Source organism: Eurosta solidaginis, chromosome 4 (genome assembly GCF_040869045.1).
Source record: "Eurosta solidaginis isolate ZX-2024a chromosome 4, ASM4086904v1, whole genome shotgun sequence".
Taxonomy (NCBI): domain Eukaryota; kingdom Metazoa; phylum Arthropoda; class Insecta; order Diptera; family Tephritidae; genus Eurosta; species Eurosta solidaginis.
Window position 1 is genome coordinate 24132206 of NC_090322.1, and position 16983 is coordinate 24149188.

A 16983-nucleotide genomic window follows, 5' to 3' on the forward strand; every position below is an offset into this window, starting at 1 on the left:
GGGGATATCTGTTTATTTAGGAAAAACAACAAAAAACATTAAAGCAAATTGTTAAAAACCGAAATGAAAACTAATATTACATCACATTTTTATATACACATGAATACATGATAAATATCACAAATCACAAATAAACACGTAACACCCTAATAAAACATTTATCACACTTACATATTTATATTGTTTAAATATTAAATTATTCTAAAAAATATTTGTACCATTCTTTAGTGGTATCCTTGTCATACTAAACTAATAAATTTGACTATAGACATAAAGTGTAGGCAGCGGCGACGTCATCGGTATCTTCCTTTTTATTTATTGTTTTGTCTCTATTTTGTAAAATTCTTAAGCTTTCCAATGTTAGTCTGGTTTTTCCTTGTTTGTTTTTATCAAGTATCCGTATATTCGCTAAATCAGCTGTATGGTCGTTTTCTGTTGTGTGCTGTGATAATGCTGTGCTTTGCTTCTTTTTCTTTATATCAGCTGTATGTTCGGTTAGTCGAACTTGTAACGCCCGTTTCGTCTGACCGATGTATATTTTGTTGCAGTCTTCGTTTTCATTGCCTTTGCATGTTATTTCGTAGATTACATTGCTTTGCTGTAGTTTTTCAATAGGGCTTTTTGTTCTTGTGAATATCGTCGATAATGTTTGGTTTGATTTGTAGGCTAATGATATTTTCAGTTTGTTGTTGGTGAGTGTTTTGCTAAAGTTTTCTGTGAGTTTCGGTATGTATGTTACACTGAAATATTGTTTTGTTTCTGCCTCTTCTCGTGTTGATTTACTTTGTTGGCTGTTTATTTCAATTACTTTTTGTTCAGTCAGGCTTTTTATTAGGGTGCTCGGATAATTGTTATTTCTTAAAATTTCGTTCATTTTACTAATATTTTTGTTCCAAAATTGTTTGTCGCTTATTGTTAGCACCTTGTTAATAATATTTTTTGCCGTATTAATTTTATATTTTAGGGGCTGTGAAGAATGAAAATTAATGAGACGGCCGGATGATAATGGTTTTGTATACCAATCAAAAATTAGGGTTCCTTTGTTGTTATGTATTCTTATGTCCAGAAAGGGAATGGTACGATCTTTTTCCATTTCGTACGTGAATTGAATGTTTTTATGGTAGCTGTTAAGGGCATTTAAAATTTGTTCCAAATCATTTTGTTTTACTATCGCGAAGATATCGTCCACATATTTGACTAGAAATTTAATACTGATGTTAAGATTTTGCTTAAGTGCCTTAAGTGTGTTGTCAAGTAAATCATCCATAATTATGTCAGCTATTGTCGGGGAAAGTGGGTTGCCCATTGGCATACCAAAAGTTTGTGTGTAGTTTGTATTATTGTGTATAAAATAGTTATTTTCTAATAGACAAAATTTTAGTATGTCATGAAACTTGTTCTTTGGTATATTAGTTGTGGGCTTAATTTGGTCCCATTTGCTCATGATTATGTTTATGGCTAGATTGGTGGGAATGTTTGTGAACAGGGATACTACATCAAAGGACACTAACACTTCATCTTCATCTACATGTATATCTTGAAGTCTTTCTTTTAATCTGAATACATTCTTGATATTGTATTCTTCTGACGTTACATTTTGAATTTTTTCTCCTATATATTTAGAAAATTGGTAGCAGGGTACATTTACGGAGGACGATATTGGACGTAGGGGCATATCGGGTTTATGGATTTTTGGCAGCCCATAAAGCCTGGGTGCAATGGCTGCGGAGCAGAATAATTTAAACTTTTCACTTGCGTTGATGTATTTTTGTTTATAAAGATCATCCACTATCTTATTATTTTTCTTTTGTAGGGAGTCTGTTGGGTCAGCTCTGACTTTTTTGTATGTCTTTTTGTCGTCTAATAGCGTGTGCATTTTCTCCATATATTCTCTTTTGTACATTACCACTGTTTTGTTTCCCTTGTCTGCCTCCGTTATGATAATTTTGTTTTTGTGTAAGTTCAGGAAGGACTTGCTTTTATTGTACGCTGTTGTAATAAACTTTTCCATCGCATTGTTTTTTATATTCCTTTTGAATTGGAGAATTCGGTTGCTCAGTTTATTTCTTGCCATTTCTTTTGCCTTATCGTCGTTCAGTGCTTGGATAGCTTGCTCCATTTCAGCTATTATGTGTATAGGTGAGAAATTCGTTTTTGTTGTAGGTAATGTGAATTTCTTCCCTAGAGATAATAGCCATTTTACTTCTTCAGGAAAACTTATTTTTGTGTTGTTGACGAACCAATCGTTGTTTGTCCGAATTCCTAGGTTGCGTAGTTGTTGTTCTTTTAAGGTATGTATTTTCGATGCGTGCGTTTCTTCAGTTTCTTTTCCTATATTTTGACTAATGAAGTGTTGTTTGCTTTTAAATGTATTGAACTCTGTTTCACTTAGTTTGTATTTAAGCTCTTTTTCCGTGTAATGAATGCAATCTTTTGTGGTTTTTATATCCAGATTTGTTTGTGTTATTTCCATTTTTAGTATTTTGCGTAGAAATTCAAGTTTGGTTTTTTGTAGTCGCTGTTTTAATTTTTGTGATGTAGTTGTTAATGTGATACTTTTCACAGAATTTTTGAGGTGGTTTGGTGTTAGATCGTATCTTTTGCATTCTAATAAGAATTTTAGGCGCTCAACTTGTTTAGCTAGTTTTGCTAATTGCTTGCTGTAATATTTTAGTCGCATGCATGTGTGTTCGCCATACTTATATTTCATGTGTTTAAAATAGTCCTTCATTTTTGATTTTTCACCGTTTATGAGCCTTTTGTTGTTGTTGTTAATTTGTTAATTATTATTCGGCAGGCCTTCCGAGGTAATTAATAATGACTTTCCGGTCAATTTATTTATGGAATTAAATTTTGGTTAGGCTTTTTTGACCAATGTATTTTAGATGCAAAATAAAAACTTTATTTCATCTTTCTACCCGACGTTTCGCTAGTCTCTCTAGCTTCTTCAGGGGGATATCTGTTTATTTAGGAAAAACAACAAAAAACATTAAAGCAAATTGTTAAAAACCGAAATGAAAACTAATATTACATCACATTTTTATATACACATGAATACATGATAAATATCACAAATCACAAATAAACACGTAACACCCTAATAAAACATTTATCACACTTACATATTTATATTGTTTAAATATTAAATTATTCTAAAAAATATTTGTACCATTCTTTAGTGGTATCCTTGTCATACTAAACTAATAAATTTGACTATAGACATAAAGTGTAGGCAGCGGCGACGTCATCGGTATCTTCCTTTTTATTTATTGTTTTGTCTCTATTTTGTAAAATTCTTAAGCTTTCCAATGTTAGTCTGGTTTTTCCTTGTTTGTTTTTATCAAGTATCCGTATATTCGCTAAATCAGCTGTATGGTCGTTTTCTGTTGTGTGCTGTGATAATGCTGTGCTTTGCTTCTTTTTCTTTATATCAGCTGTATGTTCGGTTAGTCGAACTTGTAACGCCCGTTTCGTCTGACCGATGTATATTTTGTTGCAGTCTTCGTTTTCATTGCCTTTGCATGTTATTTCGTAGATTACATTGCTTTGCTGTAGTTTTTCAATAGGGCTTTTTGTTCTTGTGAATATCGTCGATAATGTTTGGTTTGATTTGTAGGCTAATGATATTTTCAGTTTGTTGTTGGTGAGTGTTTTGCTAAAGTTTTCTGTGAGTTTCGGTATGTATGTTACACTGAAATATTGTTTTGTTTCTGCCTCTTCTCGTGTTGATTTACTTTGTTGGCTGTTTATTTCAATTACTTTTTGTTTAGTCAGGCTTTTTATTAGGGTGCTCGGATAATTGTTATTTCTTAAAATTTCGTTCATTTTACTAATATTTTTGTTCCAAAATTGTTTGTCGCTTATTGTTAGCACCTTGTTAATAATATTTTTTGCCGTATTAATTTTATATTTTAGGGGCTGTGAAGAATGAAAATTAATGAGACGGCCGGATGATAATGGTTTTGTATACCAATCAAAAATTAGGGTTCCTTTGTTGTTATGTATTCTTATGTCCAGAAAGGGAATGGTACGATCTTTTTCCATTTCGTACGTGAATTGAATGTTTTTATGGTAGCTGTTAAGGGCATTTAAAATTTGTTCCAAATCATTTTGTTTTACTATCGCGAAGATATCGTCCACATATTTGACTAGAAATTTAATACTGATGTTAAGATTTTGCTTAAGTGCCTTAAGTGTGTTGTCAAGTAAATCATCCATAATTATGTCAGCTATTGTCGGGGAAAACAAACAAACAAACAAAAAAACAAACAAGGAAAAACCAGACTAGCATTGGAAAGCTTAAGAATTTTACAAAATAGAGACAAAACAATAAATAAAAAGGAAGATACCGATGACGTCGCCGCTGCCTACACTTTATGTCTATAGTCAAATTTATTAGTTTAGTATGACAAGGATACCACTAAAGAATGGTACAAATATTTTTTAGAATAATTTAATATTTAAACAATATAAATATGTAAGTGTGATAAATGTTTTATTAGGGTGTTACGTGTTTATTTGTGATTTGTGATATTTATCATGTATTCATGTGTATATAAAAATATGATGTAATATTAGTTTTCATTTCGGTTTTTAACAATTTGCTTTAATGTTTTTTGTTGTTTTTCCTAAATAAACAGATATCCCCCTGAAGAAGCTAGAGAGACTAGCGAAACGTCGGGTAGAAAGATGAAATAAAGTTTTTATTTTGCATCTAAAATACATTGGTCAAAAAAGCCTAACCAAAATTTAAGTCGATAAATTTAATTCTGAAAGTAGCGAAAAATTACATTGACCTCTAGCCTCAAGTTTTGTGGGAACATATTCTATATACATATATCTTCGGAATTTGGTTTTCAATAATCATACTAAAAGTGAATGTAGAGATTTCCGCGGATGTTGCGTTGGAAATTGAATTTGAAAAATTTTGAAATGCTTAATTAGAGGGTTCCGCGTAGTTCGTTTTAAATTTGTATTCAAACTTACATACATATTGTAACGAATTTAGTGAAATTCCGCTTATTTCAACCCTTCTGCTAACGTCCGAATCACTAAACTGTTGAATAAATCACTCCAATATTCAGTGTTGCAAACTGGTCTTTATTTAGATTACTTTGGGAGTAGTACAATTATACTTTAATATCCACGTACTTCACAATAGCGTGTGTTAATCAAACTGAACTACTGATAACTCACCTTGCTAAGGTCTGGACGTTTCACCTTCTAGAACTTTTGTATCTCCTGCTTGGTTAGTTACCAGCTGTATAAGTACATGTATATTTGTAGTTTATAGCCATATGCATGTGTATGTGTGAGTAACTACTTCGGCTGATGACTACATCTGTGTGTGTGTGAGAGCTCTTCGACGCCTTCTACATAAGTGTTGCTAGCTTTAAGTATATATGTACATGTTGTTGTTGTTGTAGCAATGCTCGCCCCACCTAATAGCCGCGACCGATCACAAATTGTCATCAATATCCTCTAACGGGAGTCCAAGGAAACTTACCGTTTCAACAGGGGTGGACCATAAGGAAAGGGGTGTTAGAGGCGTTGGTTCCACATTACAATTAAAGAGATGGTTGGTGTCATGTGGGGACACATTGCAAGCGGGGCATACATTTTGTATGTCGGGGTTGATTCTGGATAGGTAAGAGTTTAACCTGTTACAGTATCCAGAACGAAGTTGAGCAAGAGTGACACGCGTTTCCCTGGGGAGTATGCGTTCCTCTTCCGCGAGTTCTGGATATTTTTCTTCAAGTACTGGATTCACCGGGCAATTCCCGACATAAAGGTCCGACGCCTGTCTATGGAGTTCACCAAGGACCTGCTTGTGTTTTTTCGCTTCATACGGCTGGGTTCTCAGGTGCCGTATTTCCTCAAAATGCTTATGGAGATGACTCCTTAGGCCCCTAGGCGGTGCTGGTTCGTCAATCAGATGTCTGTTGGGATGCCCAGGTTTCTGGGTAGTCAACAGAAACTGTTTGGTCAGCATCTCATTTCTCTCCCTGATGGGGAGTATTCTCGCCTCATTATGCAGATGGTGTTCTGGGGACATAAGAAGACAGCCCGTGGCGATTCTGAGAGCAGTATTTTGGCAGGCCTGTAGTTTCTTCCAGTGGGTGGTTTTTAGGCTTGGCGACCATATGGGTGACGCGTAGCACGTAATCGGCTGGCTAATTGCTTTGTATGTGGTCAAGAGCGTTTCTTTATCTTTTCCCCAGGTACTGCCAGCAAGGGATTTGAGGATTTTATTACGGCTCTGAATTCTTGGAACAATTGCGATTGCGTGCGCACCAAAATGTAGATCCTGATCAAACGTCACACCCAAGATTTTGGGGTGTAGGACAGTCGGTAGCGTAGTGCCATAGACGTGGATGTTCAATATGGTCGACATTTGGGGCGTCCATGTTGTAAATAAGGTCGCGGAAGATTTAGTCGGTGACAATGCCAGGTTTCGCGAGGCGAAAAAACTGGAGAGATCAGGGAGATAGCCGTTTATTTTATTGCATAACTCATCGATCTCTGGGCCTGGGCCCGTGGCCATTATTGTGCAGTCATCGGCGTAGGAAACGATTGTGACTCCTTCCGGTGGTGAAGGTAGCTTAGATATGTAGAAATTAAACAAAAGCGGGGATAGGACACCACCCTGTGGCACCCCTTGTTTAATTCTCCTTTGTTTTGATGTTTCGTTTCTGAATTGCACCGATGCCTGCCGACCACCCAGATAATTTGCGGTCCACCTTTTAAGACATGGGGGAAGGGTAGACCCTTCCAGGTCTTGCAGTAACGAGCCATCGTTGACCGTATCAAAAGCTTTTGATAGGTCTAGCGCTACGAGTACTGTTCTATGGTGGGGGTATTGATTCAAACCGCAATTTATCTGGGTGCTAATGAAATTTAGCGCGGAGGTAGTGCTATGGAGTTTTCTGAAGCCATGCTGATGAGGGGCTAGCTGCAAATGTGCTTGGAAATAAGGGAGAAAAATGGCTTCAAGCGTCTTTGCCACTGGCGATAGGAGAGATATCGGACGATATGACTCACCTACGTTAGCTGGTTTCCCAGGCTTTAGTAGCGGGACCACCTTGGCCATTTTCCATTTCTCGGGTATGACAAAGGTGGAAAGAGACAGGTTGAAGCGTTGCGCTAAATATTTGAAACCCTCTTTCCCTAGGTTTTTAAGCATCGGCATGGCTATGCCGTCTGGGCCCACTGCTTTGGATGGTTTAGCGCGACCAATGGCGTCCTCAACCTCTCTAGCGGTGATGGTAATTGGTGACGCGCTGAGTTTGTGTTTATGTGCGTGTCTATTGGCTCTCCGTCTATCTTTGTCGACCGTAGGATGCATTATATATTGTCGGCAGAAAGCGCTCGCGCATTTTTTCGCATCCGACAGCACCTTATCGCCAAAGGCGATGGAAACTTTGTCTTTGTGCTTAGTCGGATTCGATAGGGACCTTACGGTGGACCAAAGTTTACCTACACCGGTAGAGAGGTTACAACCTCTTAGGTGCTCTTCCCATTTCGCCCGCTTGTGTTCGTCCACAAGCAATCTGATGCGTTGGTTTATATCCCTTATTTGGGGGTCGCCTGGATCAAGCTGTCTTATAAGGTCGAGTTCCCTCGCTAAGCTCGCGGCCTCCGCCGGGAAGTGGGGCCGGATTTCGGGAATTCTCCTGGCGGGAATGAAATGTGCCGAGGCGGATTCAATGACCTTACGGAAGGCACGCTCCCCTTGGCGGGCATCAGTCGGGATAGGGAGGGAAGCAAAGCTGCTGTCTGTTGCAGATTTATATTCTTCCCACTTTCCTTTTTTGAAGTTTATGAAAGTGCGTTTTTCGGTGACGATGAAGTCGGCGGTACGCTCGAACGAAATAAGTATGGGCAGGTGGTCGGATGCCAATGTTACCATCGGCTGCCAGTTGACGCAGTTTACGAGTTCTGCGCTCACGATTGAGATATCTGGCGAGCTATGACAGCTTCCTACCATACGTGTGGGGGCGTCTCCGTTTATTGTGCAGAACGTCGTTTCGTCTATTTGATCCGCCAACATCTCACCCCTACTGTCCGCCCGCAAGTTTGAATGCCATAGGTCGTGATGGGCATTGAAATCGCCTAAGATAATGCGATTGCTGCCAGTGAGTAAGGCCTCGATATTAGGGCGGTATCCACTGGGGAAACAGGTGACAGGAGGGATGTAGATGTTGATGATTTCTAGATTTGCATCGCCTGACCGGGCAGATAGGCCTTGACGTTCTAAGACATTGTCCCTGCGGTCGATGCCAGGATCAAATATATAATATTGCACAGAGTGGTGTATAATAAACGCGAGGCCGCCTCCATTTCCGCTCTCGCGGTCTTTCCTGTGGACATTATAACCAGAGCAGGTCTGCAATGCAGATCTTGCTGTGAGTTTAGTCTCTTGAATCGCAGCAATGCGGATGTTGTGCCGCTTCATGAAATCGACTATCTCCGTAATCTTCCCAGTTAGTCCATTACAGTTTAACTGCAGAATTCTGAAGTGCATGAGGGGTGACGCCGCCACTCTAGGGGTAAGTGACGGGTGACTACGCCTAGGTTGTGGAAGGCCAGGACGCAATTGCTGTTGTGGCCTTTGGACTGGGCGCCCTTGGGCAAGCATTGGAGTACCCGGATGATTTGGGTTTGCGACCTGGCAACATGGCGCGATGAAACCCGTCGAGGGGTTGCCGTCGCGGAGACCAGAACATCTAGGAAAGTGGCACCACCCAAGGCAGGAGCTGCATTGAGCGGATGTCGCAAACCTATATATTCTGTGCTGGCAGACGGTGCAAACGGAGGCAGGGACTAAGAGTCTGTTTCCCTGACCTGCACGATTGCTGCCAGAAAAGAGGGGGGGAGAAGAAGACGGGGGCAGGGGCTGATGCTCAGCATTGCTACCAGCTCTACTACGAAGGTAGTAGTTATGAGTGGTATCAGCTGTTTGAGTTGTTGGCGCCGTGGGGCGCGAGCAGCAGCGGGTACTTGTTGTGGCTTGCTGAGCAGCGAAGCTGCTGGAAGGAAGTGGGGATACGCTTAGGCGTAGACTACGAGATGCCCTTGGGCGTGAGCAGCAAGGAGCCACAAAAGATTTATAAAAGTTACGTTAACGTCGGGTTTTGGGATCAAGCCCAGAACAACCTGTCCGATGCAACCATCCCTTGCACGAGACACACTGAACAGAGTATGACCGTCCTAAAAAGATTCTTTTCTGGCAAATGCAGCAAGACCATTTCTCAGGACAGGGGTCAGGAGACGGACCCGGATTGGGTTCGATACCTTCCCGGAGTAAGAGAATATGTAGCAGTCCTGCTGCAAGGAGCTGCTGGGAGGATGACAATTTGTGGGAGGGCCGAAACAAATTAAATGGGGTCACACTGAAATGACAGTCCTTGGTCGGGAAAAATCCCGAGTCGCTCCGGTACATAGAACCGACTGCCTTGGGAAGCGAATATATATGTACATAAGAGTAACTGGTTCATGTTTGTTGTTGCGTGATTATTTACTAACAGCTTAGTGATGCTAATATTCATCACAATATATTAGCAACAGAGACTACTGAGGTGCTGAAAAACCATTTGAATTTAATAAAATGTTTAACAAGTAAATGAGATAGGCATGGTTACTTTACGGTTCCCCCTACTTCCAATCAAAAAATGTCTCATAGCCAAGACAAATAATATACCGAATTGAAACAAAAAGTCACAGAAACTACCCCGTAAGGAGAGTCTCTAGTTCAAAATGAGTCCATTGCTACTGTATTCTGAACCACCAATAGTTCGCCATCTATCTCTTTTACATGTTTTCAATTGGCGAATTTAACATGGCGATGTCCTAGGCGGTGGAAATTGTCCCCGCTGCTTTAACTTTTCATTAGTTCTTAACTGTATACAAATTTTTTTTGGTAATAGTGTTGAGAAAGAGGCATATGTAGCCGCAGCTCGTTAAAGCTGGTATCAGTTTTTTTGTCGATTTTATAACTAAAAATCTAGTTATTAACGAACTAATACTTATTTTGCACTCTAGGTCTAGTTCTGAACCATAATTTTGTACCACTAGTTACTGATTTCCCTTGAGGGTAATTAACTAATATATCAAGTTAGAATAGGCTCCTCTAGGTTTGGTACAGTTTTGCTTACATTCTTTGGTCATATGCCCCATATACATATTTCAGCTCCGCGGTCAATTATCTATTTTATTTTTATTTACGAATCAATTTTGATTACAAATTATTTTCAGTGCTATAATCACCCTTATCGCGAGTTTTATTTTCACCCGAAAATATTCACAGTTTTTGTTCACCCTATCGCAGAGGGTGGCGAAAAAATGTTTCGTGTTCGAAAAAGATTTCACCTTATCGGCAGCTCTTTGTTCGGGCGAAATGAACACCCAAATTTGTTCACTTATATTTTACAGGCGAACGAGAGGAAAACAAAATTTAAGCAATATTTTTTTTGAAATTTGATACTCTATTATATGTTATTTTATTATTAGAAATAAATCAATATATAATCCACAATCGGAAGCTGAGTGGAAGAAGTGAAATTCCTGTATTGCTGTAAATTCTATTTTTTATGACAACGTATCAGTTGGCCAAGTTATCCATTGTAGACAAAGCAACGCTTCCAAAATGTTGAGCACATCACTGAAACAAGATTGGCTGACCCACTTCATGGTCCTTCCCGACGCCTTTTCCCTATGCGAAAAAACGAAGACATGTACACAATTTTACAATTAGTGGAACTCCAAATTTTTGCTTCAATTGTGGCAAGGAGTGGTAAGAATAACTAGCAAATATTAGAATGCCGACTCGTTTAGCCTGTAATATTGGCGAAAACTAATTGAAAAAAATTAACTTGTTATTCAAAAGTGCTGAAAATAGTAATTTTTAGCTTACAGTGAATCATTTAGCTCCAAAGGGTTAGAACTTTCCCTTAATTGCCTCCGAACCGCTTTCACAGTTATGTATATTCTCACGCTCAATCAATACCAACCTAAGTCAATACTAAACATTATTTTTAAAATCTTTTATTTCTATTTTTGTTGTATTTTAAGGAAATATATGCTTGGTTACAAAATTTACACAATTGTAAGTAAATTATTTGTTCACTGCCAATTCGCAATAGAGCATCAGCTGTTTCGAAGTGAACTTTTGTTCGCCCGAATTGCCGATAGGCGGAAAAGGTTCAACAAAAGAAGTGAAGGCGAACACATTTCCGCGTGAACTTCGCGATAAGGGTGATTGTTTTTGAATAATTTCTAGTTGTCAAATTGTTAGTGTAAATTTTTTTATCATACTTTCTTGGCACTTTCATAAGAAATTCAAGCATTTTCATATGATTCGAAACAGGGTTTGAAAATGCTGAACTGATTTTCAGTATTAAAAAATTGCTTGAATTTGAATTTGGAAAAATTTCAGCAACAGAAAAAAGCAAAGCAAACAATTTTTTTTTTTCATTTTACTTCAGATATTACTTGAATGGATGCGAGCTGCCGTGGTCAGCAGAAACAAAAACTTGAATATTGTAACGAATTTACTTGCAAATCCCCTTATTTGCAACCCTCTGCTAAGTTCGTATCGCTAAACTGTTGAATAAATAACTCCAATATGTAATAATGCAAAATGGCCTTTATTCAAGTACTTCACAATAACACTTATACTTTGCAACGAATATCTTGCTTATTAACCAAACTGATTTACAGCTCAAATGAAACTCTACTATTCAAAATAATACTGCTATAGCTCGCTAGATAGCGCTTAATCCAAATCTCAAATCAAACTGAATTACTTCTTACTCGCCTGCTCCGCTTTTATAGTTTACGCTGCATACTTCTAGGCTCTTCGATTTCCAGAAGTTACTAGTTAGTTCGGCTACAAAATCGCCAGCCACAACTACGTGCACAAATTATTGCTCTCTCTTGTGACAACTCAGATAAGATATATGCATGTGTTTGTGCATTGCCGCTCCGCTGCTCGTATACGTACATATGTGTAGACGCAATTATTTATTCGTTTATGTAGATACATAATGATTGAATTATTTATGTGAATGGTTGTAGTTTACAGTCTCTCGCGCATACATAGTAAATGCATATGTGTGTGACATCTTTCGGCTGCCTTATATATGTGTATACATGATTTGATTATTGACGTAAATACTGCTTATCGTGGCCTTGGCATCGCCTTAGTGATGGTATAACTTAGTGCTGTTAATATCCGTGACACTGCCCTCCACCTAAGTCTGATCGTCCCGGTCAGACAAATCTCTCGATCTAAACGCTGCTAATCTCTCCAAATGAACCACTTTCATTTTGGTTCGTGGTTTGGTAGTGGTTTGTATGCGGTACACTACATCGTTGATCCGTTTTACAACTTTGTATGGGCCTTCCCAGTTACACTGCAGCACCAAATCTCCTTCCTGAAACCCTTCCAAATTAATTGCTTTATCGTACCTCGCTTTCATCTTGTCACTCATAATCTTTGCTCGTTGCCTTACCAGATCGTGTATCTCTCTCAGCTCTTCTTCCAAGACACCAGTGGATTTCTTGACATTCCTCTCCGCATAGGCATCTATCCCATACTTCAAATCAGCTGGCAGTCGAAGGTCATTGCCAAAAATTACCTTTGCGGGAGTTTGGCCCGTTGTGTCATGTACTGCCGATCGGTAGGCCATCAAGAATAATGATATGTGTGTATCCCAGTCCTTATGGTACTTGTCTACTACTTTCCTTAAATGCTCCTCCAATGTTCTATTGAAGCGTTCCACCATACCATCGGACTGAGGATGCAATGCAGTTGTCCGTGTTTTTCGAATGCCCAACTTCTTGCACATTTCTTGGAACACAGCTGATTCAAAATTTCTGCCTTGGTCAGAATGTAACTCCATTTGTACACCATACCTTGCAACCCATTCGTTTTTAACCACTTCTGCTACTGTTTCTGCTTCTTGGTTTGGGATTGGGTATACCTCTGGCCATTTACTGAAATAATCCATAACCACCAGTACGTATTTCTTTCCGCGGTTGCTAGTAGGAAATGGACCTGCGACATCCATGGCGATCCTTTAAAATTGTGCACCTGAAATATACTGCTTCATCTGGCCATGACTTCGGGTTTTGGGCCCTTTCGCTCTGTTGCATACCTCGCAGTTGGCAATCCACTCGGTGACCGACTGACGGCAACCAACCCAATAGAATCTCTGCTTAATTTTCACGAGTGTCTTCGTGGTTCCAAGATGACATCCACTTGGACCATTGTGCAGCTCGCTGAGCACGTCAGGAATCCTCTTCCTGGGAACAACTATCAGTTTCTTCTTGAATTGACCATCCTCACTCTCCCATACTCGATGCAAGCAACCGGATATCAATTCTAAACTGTTCCACTGTGCCCAATATGACTTCGCAATGGGACTCTCTGCTGACATCTCCTCTCTGCTTGGTCTTTCGTTTCGTTCGAGCCCTTGCATAACATGTGACAGATCTGTATCTTCTAGCTGACACTTTCTTAGTTGTTCCTTGTCCCATTCATCCGTACATGTTATAGTAATTAGCCGTACATCTATAATGTCTTCTTTAGCCTCGGCTTTTGAGCAGTGTTTGCATTCCAGACTACATGGTCTTCGTGACATTGCATCAGCATTTCCATGGGTACTACCTTTTCGATGCTCAATGGAAAAGTCATATCTTTGTAGTCGCTCGATCCACCGTGCCAATTGTCCTTCCGGATTACGGAACTGCAGAAGCCATTTCAACGCTGCGTGATCTGTCCTGGCACGGAATCGCTGGCCGTAGAGGTATTTGTGAAAATGTTTAATGCACTCTACCAATGCCAACAGCTCTCTCCGTGTAACGCAATAGTTCCTCTCTGGTTTTCCAATTGAACGGCTGTAATATGCAACTACCTTCTCTTGTCCGTCGACCAGTTGTGATAAAACGCCTCCTATAGCATATCCGCTCGCATCTGTATCTAGAATAAACGTTGCTCCTGGAATCGGGTATGCCAACATTGGGGCAGTGCACAACCGCTCTTTCAATGTTTGGAAAGCTACTTCTTGGTCTTTCTTCCATTCAAAAGCTTTATTTTTCCTTGTTAGCTCGTGGAGACTATGGGCTACGCTGGCAAAATTTGGTACAAATCGGCGGTAATATGTGCACAGCCCAAGGAAACTTCTCAATTCATGCAGATTCTGTGGTCTTGGCCAATCCTTTACTGCCTCTATCTTTTCATTCGCTGTACAGACACCTTCTGTCGTTACCTTGTGGCCCAAATAATTTACTTCCTTTTTAAACAGCGTACACTTTTTGGGACTTAACTTCAGACCAGCGCCAGCTATTCTCTGGAAAACTTTCTCCAAGTTTTTAAGATGTTCATCAAAACTCTTGCCCAATACGATGATGTCGTCCAGGTACACCAAGCATGTTTTCCAATGTAGTCCTTTCAGTACCTGGTCCATGAGTCTCTCAAAAGTAGCTGGTGCATTACAAAGTCCAAAAGGCATCACTGTAAATTGCCAAAGACCATCACCGACACTGAAGGCTGTTTTTTCTTTATCTTCCTCCTTCACCTCAACTTGCCAGTAACCGCTTTTCAAGTCCAGTGTGGAAAACCATTTCGTACCAGATAGCGAGTCCAGAGTGTCGTCAATTCTTGGCAACGGGTAGCTATCCTTTTTCGTAACGTCATTCAACTTTCGGTAGTCCACGCAAAACCTCATTTTTCCATCCTTCTTCTTTACAAGTACTACCGGTGAGCTCCATGGACTAGCTGATGGTTCGATGACGCCGCTGTCACTCATTTCTTGTATGATTTGACTCACAGCTTCCCGCTTCGCCAGTGGAACACTACGTGGAGCTTGACGGATCGGCCTCGCATCTCCAGTGTCAATTTGATGTTTCACAACATTGGTGCGGCCTGGTTTGGAACCATCCTGGTCAAATATGTTCGCGTATTTTATGAGCAGTTGTTTTGCCTTACTCTGATAGGCTTCCTCTAGCCCATGCGTCCATGCCGTGATATCATTTGAAAGATCAGTATTACTAGATGAAACGTATTCCTGGAGCTGTTCACAGTTAATAACTACTTCGGCCTCTTGGCATCTTCCCAAAATAGCTCCTTTGGTCAAATTGAATGGTGACTTGAACTCATTGAGTACTCTTACCGGAATACGTCCATCTTGTTTTGTCATAGCCAGGGTTTTTCCTACAAGTATGTTCAGTGCTGATTTATTTGCTGCTTCGACAACCCACAATTTGTTTGTCCCACAATCTCCATCAACCTTTGCCCAGATGACTGCTTCTGATTTTGGTGGTATTTGCTGACTCTCTTCCACCAGCACTCGTTTACTGCTGTAGCCTCTCTCGCAGCCGAAATTAAGTGGCACATCCATGTTCTTATATCGCATCGTCTTGCTTTGCATGTCGATCTTGATGCCCTGGTCGATTAAGAAGTCCACTCCAATTATGATTTCATCAACAATCTCTGCCACTATAAAATTGTGTACTACCGTGACGTTCCCAATTGCGACTTCACATGATACTTCTCCTAGAACCGTGCTGTCTTCTCCAGTGGCTGTACGCAATCTTGCTCCATGCAATGGTGTTATCTTCTTGTTGACTAAATCCGCTCGAATGATGGAATGAGATGCACCCATATCTACAGTCAGTAAACGTTCCTTTCCATCCACATGTCCTCCGACAGTAAGATTGTTTGACCTTCTTCCAATTTGTGAGATAGAGATTATGGGGCATTCAATTGAGGGAGCCAGCTGTCGCCCCTTGCGGCTGACACGCTTTAGTTTAACGATTGAGTGGACTTGGAGATTTGCTCATCTCCTTCAGCTCTGCGTTTACGGCCACCCACATTGTTGGAGCTATTGGGACCGGTGCTGCAATGTCGTGCAATATGACCTGGGTTGCCGCACTTGAAACATTTAATAACTCCGGCATTTTTCTGCTGTGATCCCTTCAGTGCTTCCAAAATTGTGTCTACCCATTCTGGCCTTTCTACTTCTACACGATGAGCCTTATATGCTGGTTTACTTAATAGGGAGGCAGTTTCCTGAGTCAATGCATGTGATACCGTTTCAGCAAATGTCAGTTTTGGGTTCGCGTATGTAGCTCGCTTCGTTTCCACGTCTCGTATGCCATTTATAAAACTCTGGATTTTTACCCTCTCGGTGTATTCCACGGGTGCGTCCGCATTTGCGAGATGAGCCAACCTTTCAACATCTGAAGCAAACTCCTGCAATGTCTCATTTGCTTTTTGGTAGCGGTTTTGCAACTCAATTTGGAATATCTGTTTCCTATGCTCGCTTCCGTAACGTCTCTCGACAGCGGCCATCAACGCTTCATAGTTGTTCCGCTCTCCTTCGGGAATCGTCTGTAGGATTTCGGCTGCTGGCCCTTTCAATGCCACGAACAGAGCTGCAACTTTATCTTCATCATTCCAGTTGTTCGCTGTCGACGTCTTCTCAAATTGGAGCTTAAATACCTGGAATGGAACAGAACCATCAAACGTTGGGGATTTTACCTTCAGAGTAGACGTTGAAGTGATTGGACGGTTCAATTGTAACTCCTGAATCCGATCTTTCAAAGCATCCATCTCGGCCTCCACTTTATTTTGTCGTTCACTAACAGCCTCCAGCTGCGATGAGAATTTTGTTTCCTGTGCCTCCAGCTTTGTTGAGATACGTTCTTGTGCTTCGAGCTGTAATGTTATGCGTGCCTCTTGTTCTTTTAATTGTTCTGCAATTTGTGACGCCATGTGTGTTTTCTGTTCTTCCAATTGTGATGCCATATATGTCTTCTGTTCTTCCAGTTGAGTTTCCATCTTGGATGTTATCTGTGTCGACATTTCTGAAATGCGTGCCTCCTGTGATTCCAATTGTGAAGAAATTTGTGTCGACATTTCTGAAATACGTGTATCTTGTGCTTCAATTTTCGATGTTACTGTCGACGTTTGTGCAGATA

At 40.2% G+C, this 16983-nt stretch overlaps 2 protein-coding genes across 2 annotated transcripts in view; both read right to left on the reverse strand.

Moving 5' to 3' along the window:
• Positions 1 to 3750, reverse strand: part of LOC137249316 (uncharacterized) — a 37006-nt gene extending 33256 nt beyond the window's left edge. The window contains exon 1 of the mRNA XM_067780667.1: positions 172 to 3750. Within this exon, the coding sequence (XP_067636768.1) occupies positions 263 to 2731 (2469 nt within the window). The 5' untranslated portion in view covers positions 2732 to 3750 and the 3' untranslated portion in view covers positions 172 to 262. The remainder of the gene's footprint in view (positions 1 to 171) is intronic.
• LOC137247551 (uncharacterized) overlaps positions 1 to 16983 on the reverse strand; it is a 93799-nt gene that overhangs the window by 41228 nt on the left and 35588 nt on the right. The gene's annotated exons all lie outside the window — the stretch shown is intronic.